This window comes from Hippocampus bargibanti, linkage group LG03, assembly GCF_051943395.1.
Source record: "Hippocampus bargibanti isolate YZ-2025 linkage group LG03, ASM5194339v1, whole genome shotgun sequence".
In the NCBI taxonomy this organism is placed as follows: domain Eukaryota; kingdom Metazoa; phylum Chordata; class Actinopteri; order Syngnathiformes; family Syngnathidae; genus Hippocampus; species Hippocampus bargibanti.
In genome coordinates this window covers 29,648,148-29,662,919 of record NC_142736.1, presented here as the reverse complement: position 1 = coordinate 29,662,919, position 14,772 = coordinate 29,648,148, and the positions used below count along the sequence as shown (strand labels likewise).

The 14,772-nt window shown below is 40.1% G+C and overlaps 1 protein-coding gene across 6 annotated transcripts in view; it reads right to left on the bottom strand.

Moving 5' to 3' along the window:
- chd9 (chromodomain helicase DNA binding protein 9) overlaps positions 1-14,772 on the bottom strand; it is a 76,388-nt gene that overhangs the window by 27,531 nt on the left and 34,085 nt on the right. For all 6 annotated transcript variants that reach the window (XM_088992989.1, XM_088992990.1, XM_088992991.1 and 3 more), the window contains 11 exons: positions 12,757-12,859; positions 11,191-11,337; positions 9,173-9,241; positions 9,009-9,064; positions 6,969-7,086; positions 6,672-6,758; positions 6,001-6,138; positions 5,140-5,261; positions 2,896-3,139; positions 1,545-1,721; positions 384-527 (listed from right to left, as the gene is read on the bottom strand). In XM_088992989.1, the coding sequence (XP_088849115.1) occupies positions 384-527; positions 1,545-1,721; positions 2,896-3,139; positions 5,140-5,261; positions 6,001-6,138; positions 6,672-6,758; positions 6,969-7,086; positions 9,009-9,064; positions 9,173-9,241; positions 11,191-11,337; positions 12,757-12,859 (1,405 nt within the window). The remainder of the gene's footprint in view (positions 1-383; positions 528-1,544; positions 1,722-2,895; positions 3,140-5,139; positions 5,262-6,000; positions 6,139-6,671; positions 6,759-6,968; positions 7,087-9,008; positions 9,065-9,172; positions 9,242-11,190; positions 11,338-12,756; positions 12,860-14,772) is intronic.

The following is a 14,772-nucleotide window of genomic DNA, read 5'->3' as shown; positions in this document are numbered from 1 at the left end:
GAATGCTAATTACGAATTTCATCACGGTGTTACCCTTCATCCCCGTTTCTCAGTGCAGAGATCCATAATGACACAATGAGTAATGTAAATAAAATGGAATCCGCTTGCTTACCAATCGAAATTAATCTGATCTGGGGTCAAACTGTCACCATCACTAAAACTTTTATGAATGTTATAGTACTGAAGAATTTCCAACTAAGCCTGCTTAACACAGCTAATCAGCAGCCATCGTGTGCTTGTGGGTTCATTTCGCACACTTGGGGACAAGCACACTAGATAAGGAAAAAAGGAGGATGTTTCTCTTGCCTCAGGTTTGTTTGATACAGTATGATGATGAAATTGAACAGGATGTTGGCCATTTGACTCGGGGATTCCAAACTCACCTGTTCTTCAGTCTTGAGGTCTCCAAACTCCTGCATGAAGTTGTTCTCCGACGGGAAACGTGCCGGCTCCAGGAAATGCAGCAGGCTGAACAGTTCCTCCACTGTGTTTTGGAGAGGAGTGCCCGTCAGTAGCACCTTGTGCTCCTGATACAAACGGAAGCAAAATCGCTCATGTTAGCGTCATATGACATACGATACGAATGACTGAGCTTGATTGTACTAAACAGCGCGAACGACCCCTGGAGCTAATTTGTATCCAAGGGCCTGACAACTTTATTATAGTTGACGTGGGTGTAATGTACCAAAAGCAGCCTGGATGGCTTTCAATAAACACTCTTTTTGGTCTTCGTTTATTATATTACAGTTAATGTAACTAACATATTTTTGTTTTTCTCCATATTAACTCATTCACTGCCATTCCCGTATTTATTCGGGAATTGAAAGCATGAGGTGGAGCTCCATTCCCAAATTTGTTCGAGTTTTGGTGTTTCTTGCAGGATGGGGTGCCGATAAAGCGCTGGTCAGACCTCTGGCAATGGTTTTCCCTACCACGACGGGGCAGCATTTTACGTTTGTACAGTCGCCCCCGTTTAAAACTCGGATAATCCCAGACTCATATAATTTAAGAATTAACTCTTTTTTTCTAATGAAATAAGAGTCTAAGATTTCTTACGTTGCATTGAATGTTTATGTAGTCCGAAAACTCAATATGGGTATTGAGCTCTGTCTTAGAGCTCAATATATGCCTGTGGGTCCTGCAATTTGAGTGAAAATGACAAAAACCCTGGCACTGGAGTAGACGCATTTTTGCACATTGTCTGGCAGCGAACGAGTTAAATAACGCTTTAAGATGCCACAAAATGGTGCAGAGACCTAGCTAATAGGAAAGCAGTAACAGTGTCCAGGAAACTGTCAATTTTGTAAACATCCATTGTCATTCTTTTTTATCGGGCATGTGAAAATGGCGGACTGATTTTTTTAAAAATAAAATCTTTATCTGTTTTTCTTTATTGTCGCTAAGTATTTGAAAGTTGAAGTGAGGTGGCGGAGTCACACTACGTTCCCAGAATTTGTACTTGAGGAGAGGATCTGGATCACCTTGAGGGCCCACTGTAGCATGTAGCTAGCAACAAAGAAAGTTACTTTGAAAGTAAGGCCTACCAGGCTCATGAGCTTAAAGCCTTCCAGCAACTTGCAGTTCTTGTTCTTGAGGCGGTGCGCCTCATCAATGATGACACAACGCCACTCAATGGCGTTGAGCTCAGGACAGCCCCCCAGGATCATTTCAAACGTGGTGATGACCGCCTGGAACTTGTAGGCGCCTCGTATCACTCGGCCCTTTAAATAACAACAAAAGAAGACAAGAGCGGTCCACCCTTTTAGTTAAAAGCTAATTTGACAGTTTGCAATTGTATTTCGCCACAGGAGAGACGTAACCCTGCACCTATCCTACTCCCACCCACAGGATTGCTTATTTTTCAGCACGTACGAGTAAGCATCGATTCGCTTCGCCTCTGCATTTGTTACCATCGCCTTGACAACGGACCTCTGGAGGCCCACTTGATTATACATCAGCCTCTTTCGCAAAACAGACAAGACCGAGAGGCGCTGAAAAAGTGCTACCCCCACCTCAGAGCATGCGCTGACATCATGGTGAGGTGGCGGCTTTGCTCTGCGTCTCAACAGCTTTGTCGATTTTTCAGAATGCTAAGCCATCACATGACCGACAATGTCACAGCTCAAATGCTGGATAAGTGTCAGTCGGAGGTACACGAGAGGCATAATCACCTTTCTCAACATTACGTCTGTGTAAGCTCTCAGTCGTACAGGAGTGGTCCATCGATGAGAAGGTTTCTTCAGCCGTCATCTGTACAAAAGTGAAGGTTTCGGACGTTTCGCCTCCTATCCAAGAGGCTTCGTCAGCGAACTAAAGTCTGACTGGTCGTATCGGCCCCATTTATATATTTCTCAACATTGGACTAGTCAAAGGGAAGGTGTTGTATTTTATTGTATTGTATTGTATTGTATTGTATTATTCGTGTCACATTGGAGAAATGTACATTTTTCAGCAGCAAAAACTAAATACTCTTGTGGCGCCATTTTAGTCAAAAACAAAACAAAATAACAATGCGACGGCACAGTCTTATATATTTAGCACTTTCTTCAAAACCAGTTTTAGATGAAAGCCTCATTTTCACTAGTGGATCAGGGATGTCATGCACGTCTGCTACAAGCTAAGTTTAGAAAGCAAAGACGAAGCTGTAGCATCAATTGACCAAGAGATTGTCTCACATCTCCTGTCCCACGTAAATCCACTTCAATTCCAAGCTGCGACAGTTCCACATTCGAAACGTAAAGAAACATTCGCATTGCTGGACACTTTAGTCTTCAAATCACAGTCGTGAACTGAACATAAATGTTTTTTTGTATTACATTACACTGAAAAAGTGCTGGAAAACCAGATAACCATACGGCTACCTAAGAAACAGTTTTAAACAATGTTCATGATTACCTGCGAGTCCCTAAAGTACATCTCGTACTGCTGTAGCATTTGCCTGCTGACAACACTGCCATGGTACACAATGACATTCATGTGCGTCCACGTGCGGAACTCGCGCTCCCAGTTGGCGATGGTAGACAGCGGGGCGATGATGAGGAAAGGTGCCTTGATACCCACACGGTAGATCTCCTCCAGGAAGGTGATGGACTGGATGGTCTTACCCAGGCCCATCTCGTCGGCTAAAATGCAGTTACGCCTAAAGATGATGACGAGAAATTAAAGACTTGCAATTTTGTTAAGATACCAACTATCCAACTGTCGCTACAAATACTGACTAGATCACATAACTTTTTATGGCTCTGTCTTAGAGCTATTGTGCTCAAAGTTAGCTTTGTGAGCATAATTTCAATTGTCATTCAAAATAGTACTTCACTGGATGGAATGATACAAAATCTGAAATGCCTTTTCAATCTTACTTTTTGTCTGGCTAGAAGTTAGCATACCGACTGTTCGCATGTTATCCTTTTTATCAATTCTCATTCGAATTATGAACCAATTAAATAGTATATTATAATATTTTGCCCTGTATTTGTCCTGCTCAGGTTTCTGTATGTCAACACACTGATGATCCTATTTAAAATAACACAAGATTAGTAAACTGACTGAACACCAGTTATGAATAATTAACTCGTTCACTGCCATTCCTGAATTTATTCTGAAATTGAAAATATGATGTAGAGCGCCTTTCCCAAATTTGATCGGTTTTGTTTATTGTTGTTTGGGTGCCGATAAAGCGATGGCCATGGCCTCCGGCAATGTTTTTCCCTTCCACATTGGGGCAGTGTTTCCGTTTTTTCCATGTCGGCACTTTGTTCGGCTTCAGCTGTTGTTAAAATGCTATATAAACCAATATGTGTTTTGCATTGCATTTTGGACAGCCGCCCTCATTTCAAGCTCAATTAACTCTTTTTGTTCTGATGAAAGAAGAGAGTCTAAGGATTCTCACGCTGCATTGAATGTTTATGTAATCAATATTCTGGGTCCTGGAATTTGAGTGACAATGACAAAAACCCTGGCACTGGAGTGGACACATTTTTGCACATGTCTGGCAGTGAATCAGTTAAAGGAAACATGCTCATGCCAAGAATAAAAACGGCTCTGTTTAAAGAAGTGAGTGTCGAATTATTGCACTGCCTCAAACACAAATTAAAACACATCAAGAGTTAAAAATAACAACAAAGAAAATGATATTAAAAGACTAAAGAGAAAAGCATAATCACAAGCTCCTTTGTGTAACATTTCTACAGCTCTCCAGAGGATGGGGCGAACACACCGTTATTCCCACCGGTTGTTCAAGCAGTCTTCCGCTGCTGACAAATCGCTCCGCGTGGGCATGCAATACTCCTGCGCGCTCAAATGTATCACATGCATAATGGAGTGTGTATTCCAGGTGTATTAGGCCGGCCTCGCTTTTCGACGGTGGGTGAAAACAGAAAATGGTACGTTTCGGAAATGAGGAAATGCTACAGCTCTTAAATGAGAGCAGGGACAACAGCTGACAGAAAATGTAATTTCATATTTATTATCAGACGTCTGAATCTATACTCACTGGCATAAGTACGTCAACCTTTTTTCCTGTCAGGGGCCATTTACATTTTCATGAAGCTGCCTGAAGGCAATACTCAATTCAAGGAAAAAATATGGACTGATGTTTAAACCAAATGTTTTTATTATATACTGTGTCTGTTCCAATATTCATAGGCGTGTTTATTTAGCAGTTTGTTGTGGTTCATTTGGTTTGAAAATTTGCAAAAGCAAGCTGAATCAAATGTTCCTGGTCCAGATGTGTGATATTGGTTGGGACACTCCAGAGTAGGAAAAAAAATATTGGGTATTTCATGTAGCTAAATCTTTGTAAATTGATAAGATTAAATTCTTGTTAATTATCATTATTCTTTATTTTTTCCAGATTTTTCTTCAGCAGTTTAAACTGAATGGAATGTCCCCAACAAAGCACATAAACCACCTCTGAAGATGATTTCTAAATTTTAATTTGTGCACGTTGTAAAAGAGTTCCATTACGCTGTGCTGAAAGATTGTCCAAGAATGATTATGTAGCAGAAAACTACAAGATGATGAACAGAATCTTTGCACCACAATTATGTTTTGTTTTTTTTGCAGTAGTGAAAATCCTCAGTGCGAACCAAAAAAATCAGCATCTGAAAGCACGTAAACAGTCTGATGCTTGAAACTGACCTGTTGTACCAGTTGAACAGTAACCAGTTGACCCCCTCCAGCTGGTAATCCCTGAGGCTGTTGCCATTTCTGTATTGGCGTGATTGCTCCCTCTTCTTCCACAGGTTGGCTGGGGGTCGCTCCTACAGGGGACGTATTGTTATTATTATGGTTCAGCATAAAGCAGCTTGAAGACAGTAGATTTAGTATCATGTCAGAGGGGAATAAATGTAAAAATATATATACATTTATTGAAACCTGTACTAAATGGATTGTTAGTGATTACCATATTTTCTGGTGTATAAGGTGCACGCAAACACCTTTTTTGTCTTCAAAAGATGACCCTGCGCCTTATACGCAGGTGCGCCTTATATGTGAAGTAACATTAAGCTACAACAGGTCTCGCAACTACTGTGAGCAGCCATGGACTCCTTTTCTCCCTGTAGAAGAAGTAGTGCGTAACTCAAGCCTCTACTGTAGCACCTTATAATGTGGTGTGCCTTATATTGGGAAAAACTTAAATGTTACTGTAACTTAAATTAAACTTAACTTAACTGAAAACTTAAATTAACTGTAAATTTATATATTTGGATTTTTTTTTTCATTCATTGAAGGTGCTCCTAATAGTCCAGTGTGCCTCATATATGGAAAAAGTAATGGAAAAAGAAAATACAATATTCATTGGGGGTTCACTTTATACTCCGGTGCGCCTTATACACCGGAAAATATGGTAATATAAGTGGATTTGACAAATGTGTGCAATCATCATATTGAAAAGGAAAGTAATATTTTAAGATATACAAGTAAAAGCCCAGGACCAAATTTATTTCCCCTGTAATTGATTAAAAAAATACTATGAGCTGTGTATTGCACTCCACTCACCACTCTGCGCGAGTCCGGTTTAGCTGTCTGCAGTTGTTCGAACTCTTCTATTTTGCTCTGATCCACATCGTCCTTCAACTCCCAGGTGCTGTCCTCGTACGGCAGCGAGCACCACTTCACCAGGTAGTAGATCACTTCCTGCCGGCGGACACGCGGGTAAGTGAGTGCTTTCATAGCGCCAACAAAAGGCCTGCCGGAGAGCCCGTTAGCGTGGCCTTGGGCTACTTGTCAGGCATAAAAGACGGTGTGCTTCATTCAGTAGGGGTAAAAAAAAAAAGTCACAAAAATGTCAAAGACAGAACTAGCAGATATGATTACCAAACACGAGTAAATTATATAACTATTTCCTTTCACGATTAGCATGACCAAATCAGGGAGGCTATGTGGAAATACAGCTAAATAGATCATTTTCCGTACCGCTTAGTAGAAGATGACGTTGGTGTTTATGAAAGTGACATTTTATCATAAGTAACAAAGATTGATTGATACACTAGTTCAAATATTTATCAGCTTCAGTTTGGAAAAAAATAATGATAATAATTATAATAATAAATAATATATGATAGTAATGATTGGTCACAACTGTCCATTCTCCAAGGAAATGTGACATGTAAAGAATCACTTTCACCACAATCCACATGACAAGAATTAAATGAAAGGACTCCCTTTACCTCTCCCGTGTCCTTTTCCTCGCAATAAGACACTTCGAGCACACGGTCCACCTCGACATAATCCGGGTTGTAAAGCTCTTCTTCCATCTGGGAATCACAAGAGGGAGACAAAGGGAGCGAATCAACTCTCGCCTACTCGCCATCTGGAGTCAACAGGCATACACAGATGTGTCCGCACACAAAGCAAGCGAAGATGCCTCTGAACCTACACACATTTGCTTCACAGCATATTTGTAAGCACGCAAGAGATAACACACACATGCATACACCCGCGTTTGAAGTGTACGTCGGCCTTACGTCGGCGAAGAAGAGTGCCCGCTGCGCCTGTTTAATCTTGAAACGTTTGATCTTCTGCTGGATCCTCTTGTCCTTTTCCAGTTGGCCCTCCGTGGCCCACTCGCAGTGGAGATAGGAGCTACGCACACACACAGACAAACACACACGGCAGCAATCCTAATTAGTAACGAAAGAGTATGACCAACATTATTCTGATTATTGGTTTCATAACATTAACTCATTCACTGTCAGACATGCAAAAATGTGTCTACTTCAGTGCCAGGGTTTTTGTCATTGTCACTCGAATTCCAATAACCACAAAATATTGAGTTTTAGGACTACATAAACATTCAATGCTGCATTGAATGTAAGAAACCTTAGACTAGGTGTTGGGAATCTATGGCTCGTGAGCCATATATGGCTCTTTTGATGTTTGCATCTGGCTCACCTATAAAACTAAATACATATTCTCGCTTTTTCGCTGTTCCTTTCCTGCTTGGGCGTCAGTTGGCGCAAAGCGCAATTTTGATTGGATGATACTGACCTATGGCCGTTAATGCCAAAACAGGTAAACCCCACCTTTTAAATAAGCCTGACGAGTAAAAAAAAAAAGACGAGTATCGCACATTTCAGGTTAAATGGACGAAAGGATTCGCCTTTGTGGAGAGAAAAAGTTCTGCCGTGATTCTAATTTGCAATGAAACAATCCCATGAATGAAACAGTTGAATATCAGTGGCACTTTCACAAGCCCCATGCTAATGTTAGCATCAAAATACTTCTATGAGAGACCGCAGAAAGAAAGCGTGCAAGCTAATGAGCAGTGTGCAGGCTAACAAACAGTAGCTTCACCTATGGACTCCGCAAGTTGACTTTCATTCCGATCGTTTGGCCCGATTTTTTTTACCAATCATAAGGAACGGAAAAAAATATTCATATTAATGGTGAGTATTATCACAAAGTTATTTTAAATAATCTGACATTCTGTTGAAATCACGTGCGTGCGTGTTTGCGTGCATGTGTGTGCGTGTGTGCGTGCCTCTCACTGGAAAGCATTTCTAAATGTTTTACTTTTATGGCTCTCTTAGTCAAAAAGGTTCCCGACCCCGGCCATAGACTCTCTTCATTCATCAGAATTCCTAAATTATATGGGTCTGGAGTTATATGAGTTTGAAATGAGAGCGGCTGTTCATAATACAATGCGATACTTGCATAATGTTTTAGATAGCGCTTTAACAACAGTGGAAGCTAGAACAAAGCGCTAACATAAATGGTGCCCCCTCGTGGAAGGGAAAACAGTGACAGAGGTCTGGCCAGCGCTTTATAGTCATCCAAGCAAGAAAAATCAAAACCCAAACAAATTCGGGAATGGCGCTCCACCGCATAGTTTCAGTTTCTGAATACATTCGGGAATGGCAGTGAATGAATTAAGCATCCACACTTAAAGGAACAACATTTATTTTGAAATAAAACTAATTTCAAATCAGACTTTTCTTGTTGAGGATTTTTTGGGTACATTGTGAGCTGTCTTGATACTGTTTTAAAGTCAACATACTGTGCATTCCATACTTTCAACTAAATTTGGCAAGAAACAAAAAATAAATCATAAATAAAATGGACATTTTTTCAAAAATGAACACAAAACGGACAGTTCGGACGGCGGAAAAAAATCATTGGTACCGCCCTACCCACTCTCGAGGACTTGCACACTGCAAGAATCCAAACTAGGGCGCGGAAAATCCTACTGGACCCTCCGCACCCTGCCCACCACCTTTTCCAGCTACTCCCCTCAGGCAGGCGCTACCGATCCATGCGCACCAAATCCAGCAGACATTTAAACAGCTTCTTCCCCCAAGCCATTAATTCTTTGAACTCTTTCAACAGTAGCCAAAATGGAACTGTATAGTGCCACTTAGCAGTTTTTTTTTTGACGACGATACTAGTGCTGCGTGTTCTACGGGAAACAAATTCCTTGTGTGTTCTACATACTTGGCAATAAAGATGATTCTGATTCTGAAAATGAACAAAAAGTGAACACAAAAATAATCACTGGAAGAACTTACTAGTTTTTGTACTTGACAAAAAATTCTTCCACTTCAACCAGCACACCTGGAGAAACCTACACGGGTTATAAGGAAAGAAAAAAAATAAAGCCTCAATTTAACCACACGGATGACAGGTTTCATACACATCACCGCAGATCAAGAGGGAAAGAACGGAGCGGTACCTCTTTCTTGTTGACGCGAGAGGACATAATTTTGTCAACGACAGCGGCGTCTTCTTCACTTGGATTTTCCTTCATGCAGATGAGAAGAAAAAAAAAAACAACAACGGTCAGTGCTCAGACGAGTTATTTTAATATTCGAAATCTGCGCTTGGTGGTGACCATAATTCACACAGGTCGTTTAAAAGAAAACCCCTTGGGTGAAATTGTGATTTTGGGCCCATTAATAATTTATGGGGGTTGTAACATTTTGCCTTGGAATTGAGCTCTTATTAAAAGTAGTTACTCCCTAAAGAATTTATTTCACTATCACATTCACTCACTTTCAACAATTCCCTCTCCTCGATCCTTCCTAATAAACTTTATGCCATCAATGTGTGAATTGTTTTACTTGGGCTTCATCGAGTCTTCTACAGAGAGTAACTTATTTTTTACACGACACACACGATAGTTAAAGGGGAAGTCAACCCTTAAAGGACAACCGACGTCTCCGGACAAGTTGTGTCTATAATTTGTAAAATCGCTTCAAATGACTTCTACTGAGCGTATTTTACAAAGATTCCACCACATATAGCTTGATTTTACGTTTGAAGACTCGCGCTGAATATTCCGGAAGTCTTGTTTTTGAGTTGATGACGAGTCCTCACCCTACGTCACTGAAGGAACGCCCCTGAGCGAGAAAGGACATACCTTGCATCACCTCAATGCATTTTGCGGTACTTTGTTTGGTCTGAAAACTTCGTGTTGATCCGTGTTGATGGCGAAATTAGAAGGAAAACACATAAATAATGCGATGGTGAATCCTTGTGTGTTGTGACAAACATTTTGAGCCCATTGAGCCCATGTATTATTATTACACACGGAGCCCATGTATTATTATTACACACGGAGCTTTGTCGCCATCTCCTGCCTGTTTTGTTGGGTGCGACATTTGCCCCCCCCCTATTGCCTCAAAATGACACAGAATAAATTCTTTAATCGATTGCAAACATGCAATGCTTTCCTCTTCAGAACTATTTGAATCATATTCATAACTGGATGTGTAACAAGAAAGCATATTCTCCGAATCTGAAGACATCGTTTTGATTCTCGAGCAAGGCAAAACGACTTGGCGTGACGTCACGACCTGGGGGCGGGACTTTCTGAAAATGCCCAATTCGCAGCTCAATTTTTTTGCAGGTTTTGGACACTTTAAGTCATTTTTATTTGTGTTTTGCATTAGACTACAAATCTACTGCGTACTTTGGGTATTTTAGATGCTATAAAACGTTTTTCTTATTTTCTGAAACAAATTCCTTGTGTGTTCTACATACTTGGCAATAAAGATGATTCTGATGTCAGTTAGGAAACAAAAAAGTGATGTCTGTTGTCCTTTAAATTGTCTTTATAATAATGTATATATATATGACCTTCTGATTAATATTATGATTGTGGAATATGAATTAAGCAGCTAAATCCAGCTATTTTTAAGCATCGAATGGAGCGGCCATTTTGTCTCTCCTCTGATAATCTTGCAATTATTCAGGGTCAGATAATGACCAATTACGGCTCAGCTATTTTCTGAAGGTGAAAAACAATTGGTTGTGACCTGAACCCTGAGCAACTGTGATGTCATTTTCAGTCGACAACAGGTGGCAACATGGCCGCCCCCCAAGATGTGCAAAAATAGCTGGATTTTACTGCTTATTCCCCAATCGCAGTATTAATAACAATGTCTTCTTTTGCCTAGCAGGATTGCATAGAACATTTTCTTGTCAACAAAATTCTGGACTGAACTTCCCCAAACACTTCAATGTTATAGACTGGAGTATTATTACGTATTGTGTAATTTTATTATGAAAGTCAACGTACTGTAAAACACTGCTTGCACAGTTTACACCAGCAATCTTTACGTACACAACATTAACTAGTTAGGAATTTATTTTCGTCTCCTTATACATGAGAGTAAATTATTTTAACCCTTGTATAACGGTTCCAAAGGTGAAAATGACTACACAGTGACACAAGTGGCAAATACTCACCACAAAGAGCTGCACTGCAGGCTGTTTAGATGCTACCGTGTTGGCCTTCTTGGCTTTGACGATCACCTTGCCATCCTCATCTGACAGCCTGGCCTCCAGTTCCTCTGCATACTTCTTCCTCTTCACTTGACGATTAGAGCGTCTCTTCTGAAAAGCAAGATGTAAGAATAAACAAATAAATAAATAAATAAATAAATAGATAGTTGGCTACCTGGCTAGATAGCTAGCTAGATAAATAGATTAAGAGATAAAATTTTCCATTGGTTAGCTCCATGTTTTTTCTTCTTTATTTTGAAAGAATACCTGAGTATTCTACCTGAGTAATACCTGGGAATGATGTTAAACCCAATTGGATCTTACTACTTTCTCTCCTCATGCTGCCACCTTGCTATAAATTAACATGCTAACAGTTAGCATGTTAGCATTCATAGGACTTTTGCTTTGGCTTTTTATACTCAGAAGGCGACAGCATCCCAGAGTTTAGAGATTTAACCGTTCACTGTAATCAAAAATAGACCGAGTAACAACACATGTTTTTTTTTAATCACAATGGCCCTTCTAAGTATATGTCGTTGTGACTTCTAACGATTCTGAAGTCACGATGACTAAACAATAAATGTGGCAAAGATTATATATTTGTGTTCATTTTCTTCCTGGCCATGATATTTATTAGTAACATACGCGTGGGTGACTGCTCGCAGCATCAACACACGAGACCCTGCTCATAATGATATATTGTTAATTAAAAACAAATGCCACTGAGACAAAGTTAATTAGGTTGGTGAAACAATAAAAATCCTGCCTGGAAAGGATAATGCTTCACAACTCCAACTAAACTGACCAGAAGTCAATAATCTCACAGACTGTGACAAAATGGCAGTGTTGTCCATTCATAAAATACATAAAGTTGATTATTTTGGACAATTATGTGAACAGTGTTTTTTTAATGTGTTGCGTGCATTGTGTATAATATGTGTTTTGTTAAGGAGGAAGTCATGAAAGGAAGATGACACCATCTCATGTTTCAAAACTCAACAGATGAATTTGAATCATTTTTATTCTTGAGCTAATTTGGTATAAAATGTATTCAGCCACCGGAATGTGCAACCACACACGTAAAGGGAACTGAATCCAACTGGATTTTCAGAATTAAGTCTTGCAATAATGACAGTTTACAATTTTTTAAATGCTGTTGAGGGTGCGAGGCATTGTTGTTTATGCTGTGAAATGCATCAAGCAAGTGGATGTTTCTCTGGTTTTACAGACCACTCAATGGAAATGCTTGGATGAGACACACATTTCAGATGTTGCATAGCTGGAATCGAAAATGGTGTTTAAACCCAAACAACCAGACAACATTTTTGTCACAATTTTTTTAAAAGCCAGAGCAGGAGGCATGATGGGTAAGCAAACTAAAAGGAGACCGGATTAAACAATGCCAAATCACTCCCTTTTATTACCACTCCATTTACCTTCAAAGTACTTAGTTGCTATCTGTGCCATGTATGTATGTCCACTATGGATTTGGGGGAAAAAAAATGACCCGTCTACACTCCTTTTTCTTACCGAGTCTCTTGAAGAGTGTCGAGGCGGAGGGTCTTCATCTGACTCTTCCTCGGAAGAGTCTGGCTTTCGCTTCTTCTTCTTTCCAATCTTGATGACGATTTTCCTGAAGGAGGGAAAAAAAACAACAATCCTTGATTGAGTTCAGAGGCAGAAAAAGATCAGAGTGACGACTGATAAGCGGACTGGTTATATTTTGTTCACGAGGTAGCAAACGACCTGAAACGTCTCTTGGTAGCAAACGACAGTAGTTTGTACTAAATTTCCCAGTGTATAAGGCGCACCCAAAAGTCTTCATTTTCTTCAAAAGATGACTCTGCGCCTTGTACGCCTTATATGTGAAGTAATATTGAGCCACAATAGGTCTCGCAATTACTGTCAGCAGCCACAGACTCCATTTCACCCTGTACAAGAAGTCGTGCGTAACCCCAGCCTCTACTGTAGCGCCTTATACTCCGGTGCATCTTATATATGGACAAAGTTTGAAAAGACACCTATCCTTGGGTGTGGACCTTATACTCTGGTGCGCCTTAGACACTGGAAAATAACTGAAAAGCCATCAATCTAGCTTTTGTAAAAATAAGAAAAAAAGTATATTTGAAGTCGCTCGATGCATGCAGGTAGGACACCATCCCTTTTCACATCATGTGGCAAAAAAATACAAAACATGAGATTCAAGGTGAGCCCGGAAAGTCCGAAAACTTGTGAAAGTAAAAATAAAACAACAAAAGAAGCTAAAATAAATTAGACGCGATTTGAACGTGTGCAACAATGCAATGCAGCAAAGAAATAAATAAATGTGGATGCAGCAAATGTATGGGCTGGAGCAGAATGAAAAAGCGGGTCATTTTGTACCTGTACTTGACAAAGTGTTCAAGGTGCGTGAAAAGAATGGGCATGAGGATTTGTTTGTCGTTTTTAAATAGTTTACATTGGCTAGTTGAATAAAATATATGTTTAAAATAAATTAATAATCATTTTAATGAACATTGTTTCCATAATTCTCCGGCTCTACCGTATTATGGTGGCCATGGACTCTACTACTTTTACGATAAGCAGCACACAAAAAAAGAGGCTAAACACTGTGTCTAGCCACTCCCAGTTGAATGTTACAGTGAAAGCATAGAAGAACTAGAAGACAGTGTATTTAAAAACAACCACATCGCCCTGCCTTGAAAATGTTTGCTCAACTGAAAGCGCTTGTAAGTTAAAAACGAAAATGTATTGAAAACACGATAGAGAAGGGTGTTGCTGGCAATCCTGTCAAATTTGAATTAATAATTAAAATAAAATCTGGTTTCATAATGCTGATGGATTAATACATTCCCTCAACTTTGACAGCTGACATACATCTAACATACATCTAAGCACGTACTTCCTGCTCGTCAACAAAAACCCTCATTGATTTGCGTTTCAACTTTTAACAGCAGCTAGATTTGCATACAAGACAAAACACATGGGGATTTAAATAACGATGCGGAGCTGTTCTGCGCAGGGAAGACAGATCTATCGGATGCTCTGCGTGGCGTTTTTTTACGGTAATTGCGCATGGGTACGGTAGAAAATTCCCAAGTTTGTACTGCGTAGCCACCGAAGGAATGACTGCTTAGGACTTCCCACACATTAGCAACATGATAAGCATACATGAGAGTTTTGTATAAAAATGGAGTCACTGCATAATTAGGTGTCTTCATACTATACATACTGTAAGTACGGCCACCCAAGCAGAAAATAAAAATAAGCGCAAGGCATTAAAATGCAAATATAGGTCGCAATATATTGGACTTCGTATGCCACCTCGCCCATCTGCTAATTGTATGTCCATGTGTGTGACATAAATGGCAGAAAGATCCCACTAAGTGAGGCTGGGAATAGGTAAGCAAAAATGAAGGTGTTGATGCAGTGTTGTCCCAGAGGGCTCATTGAGAAGGAAAACTGCAATGTCTGTAGACTTCCTCGAAAGAGGAAGGAGGTGGGGGGGGAGGCTGTAAGGGGGAGACAAAAGGATTCCCACGCTTG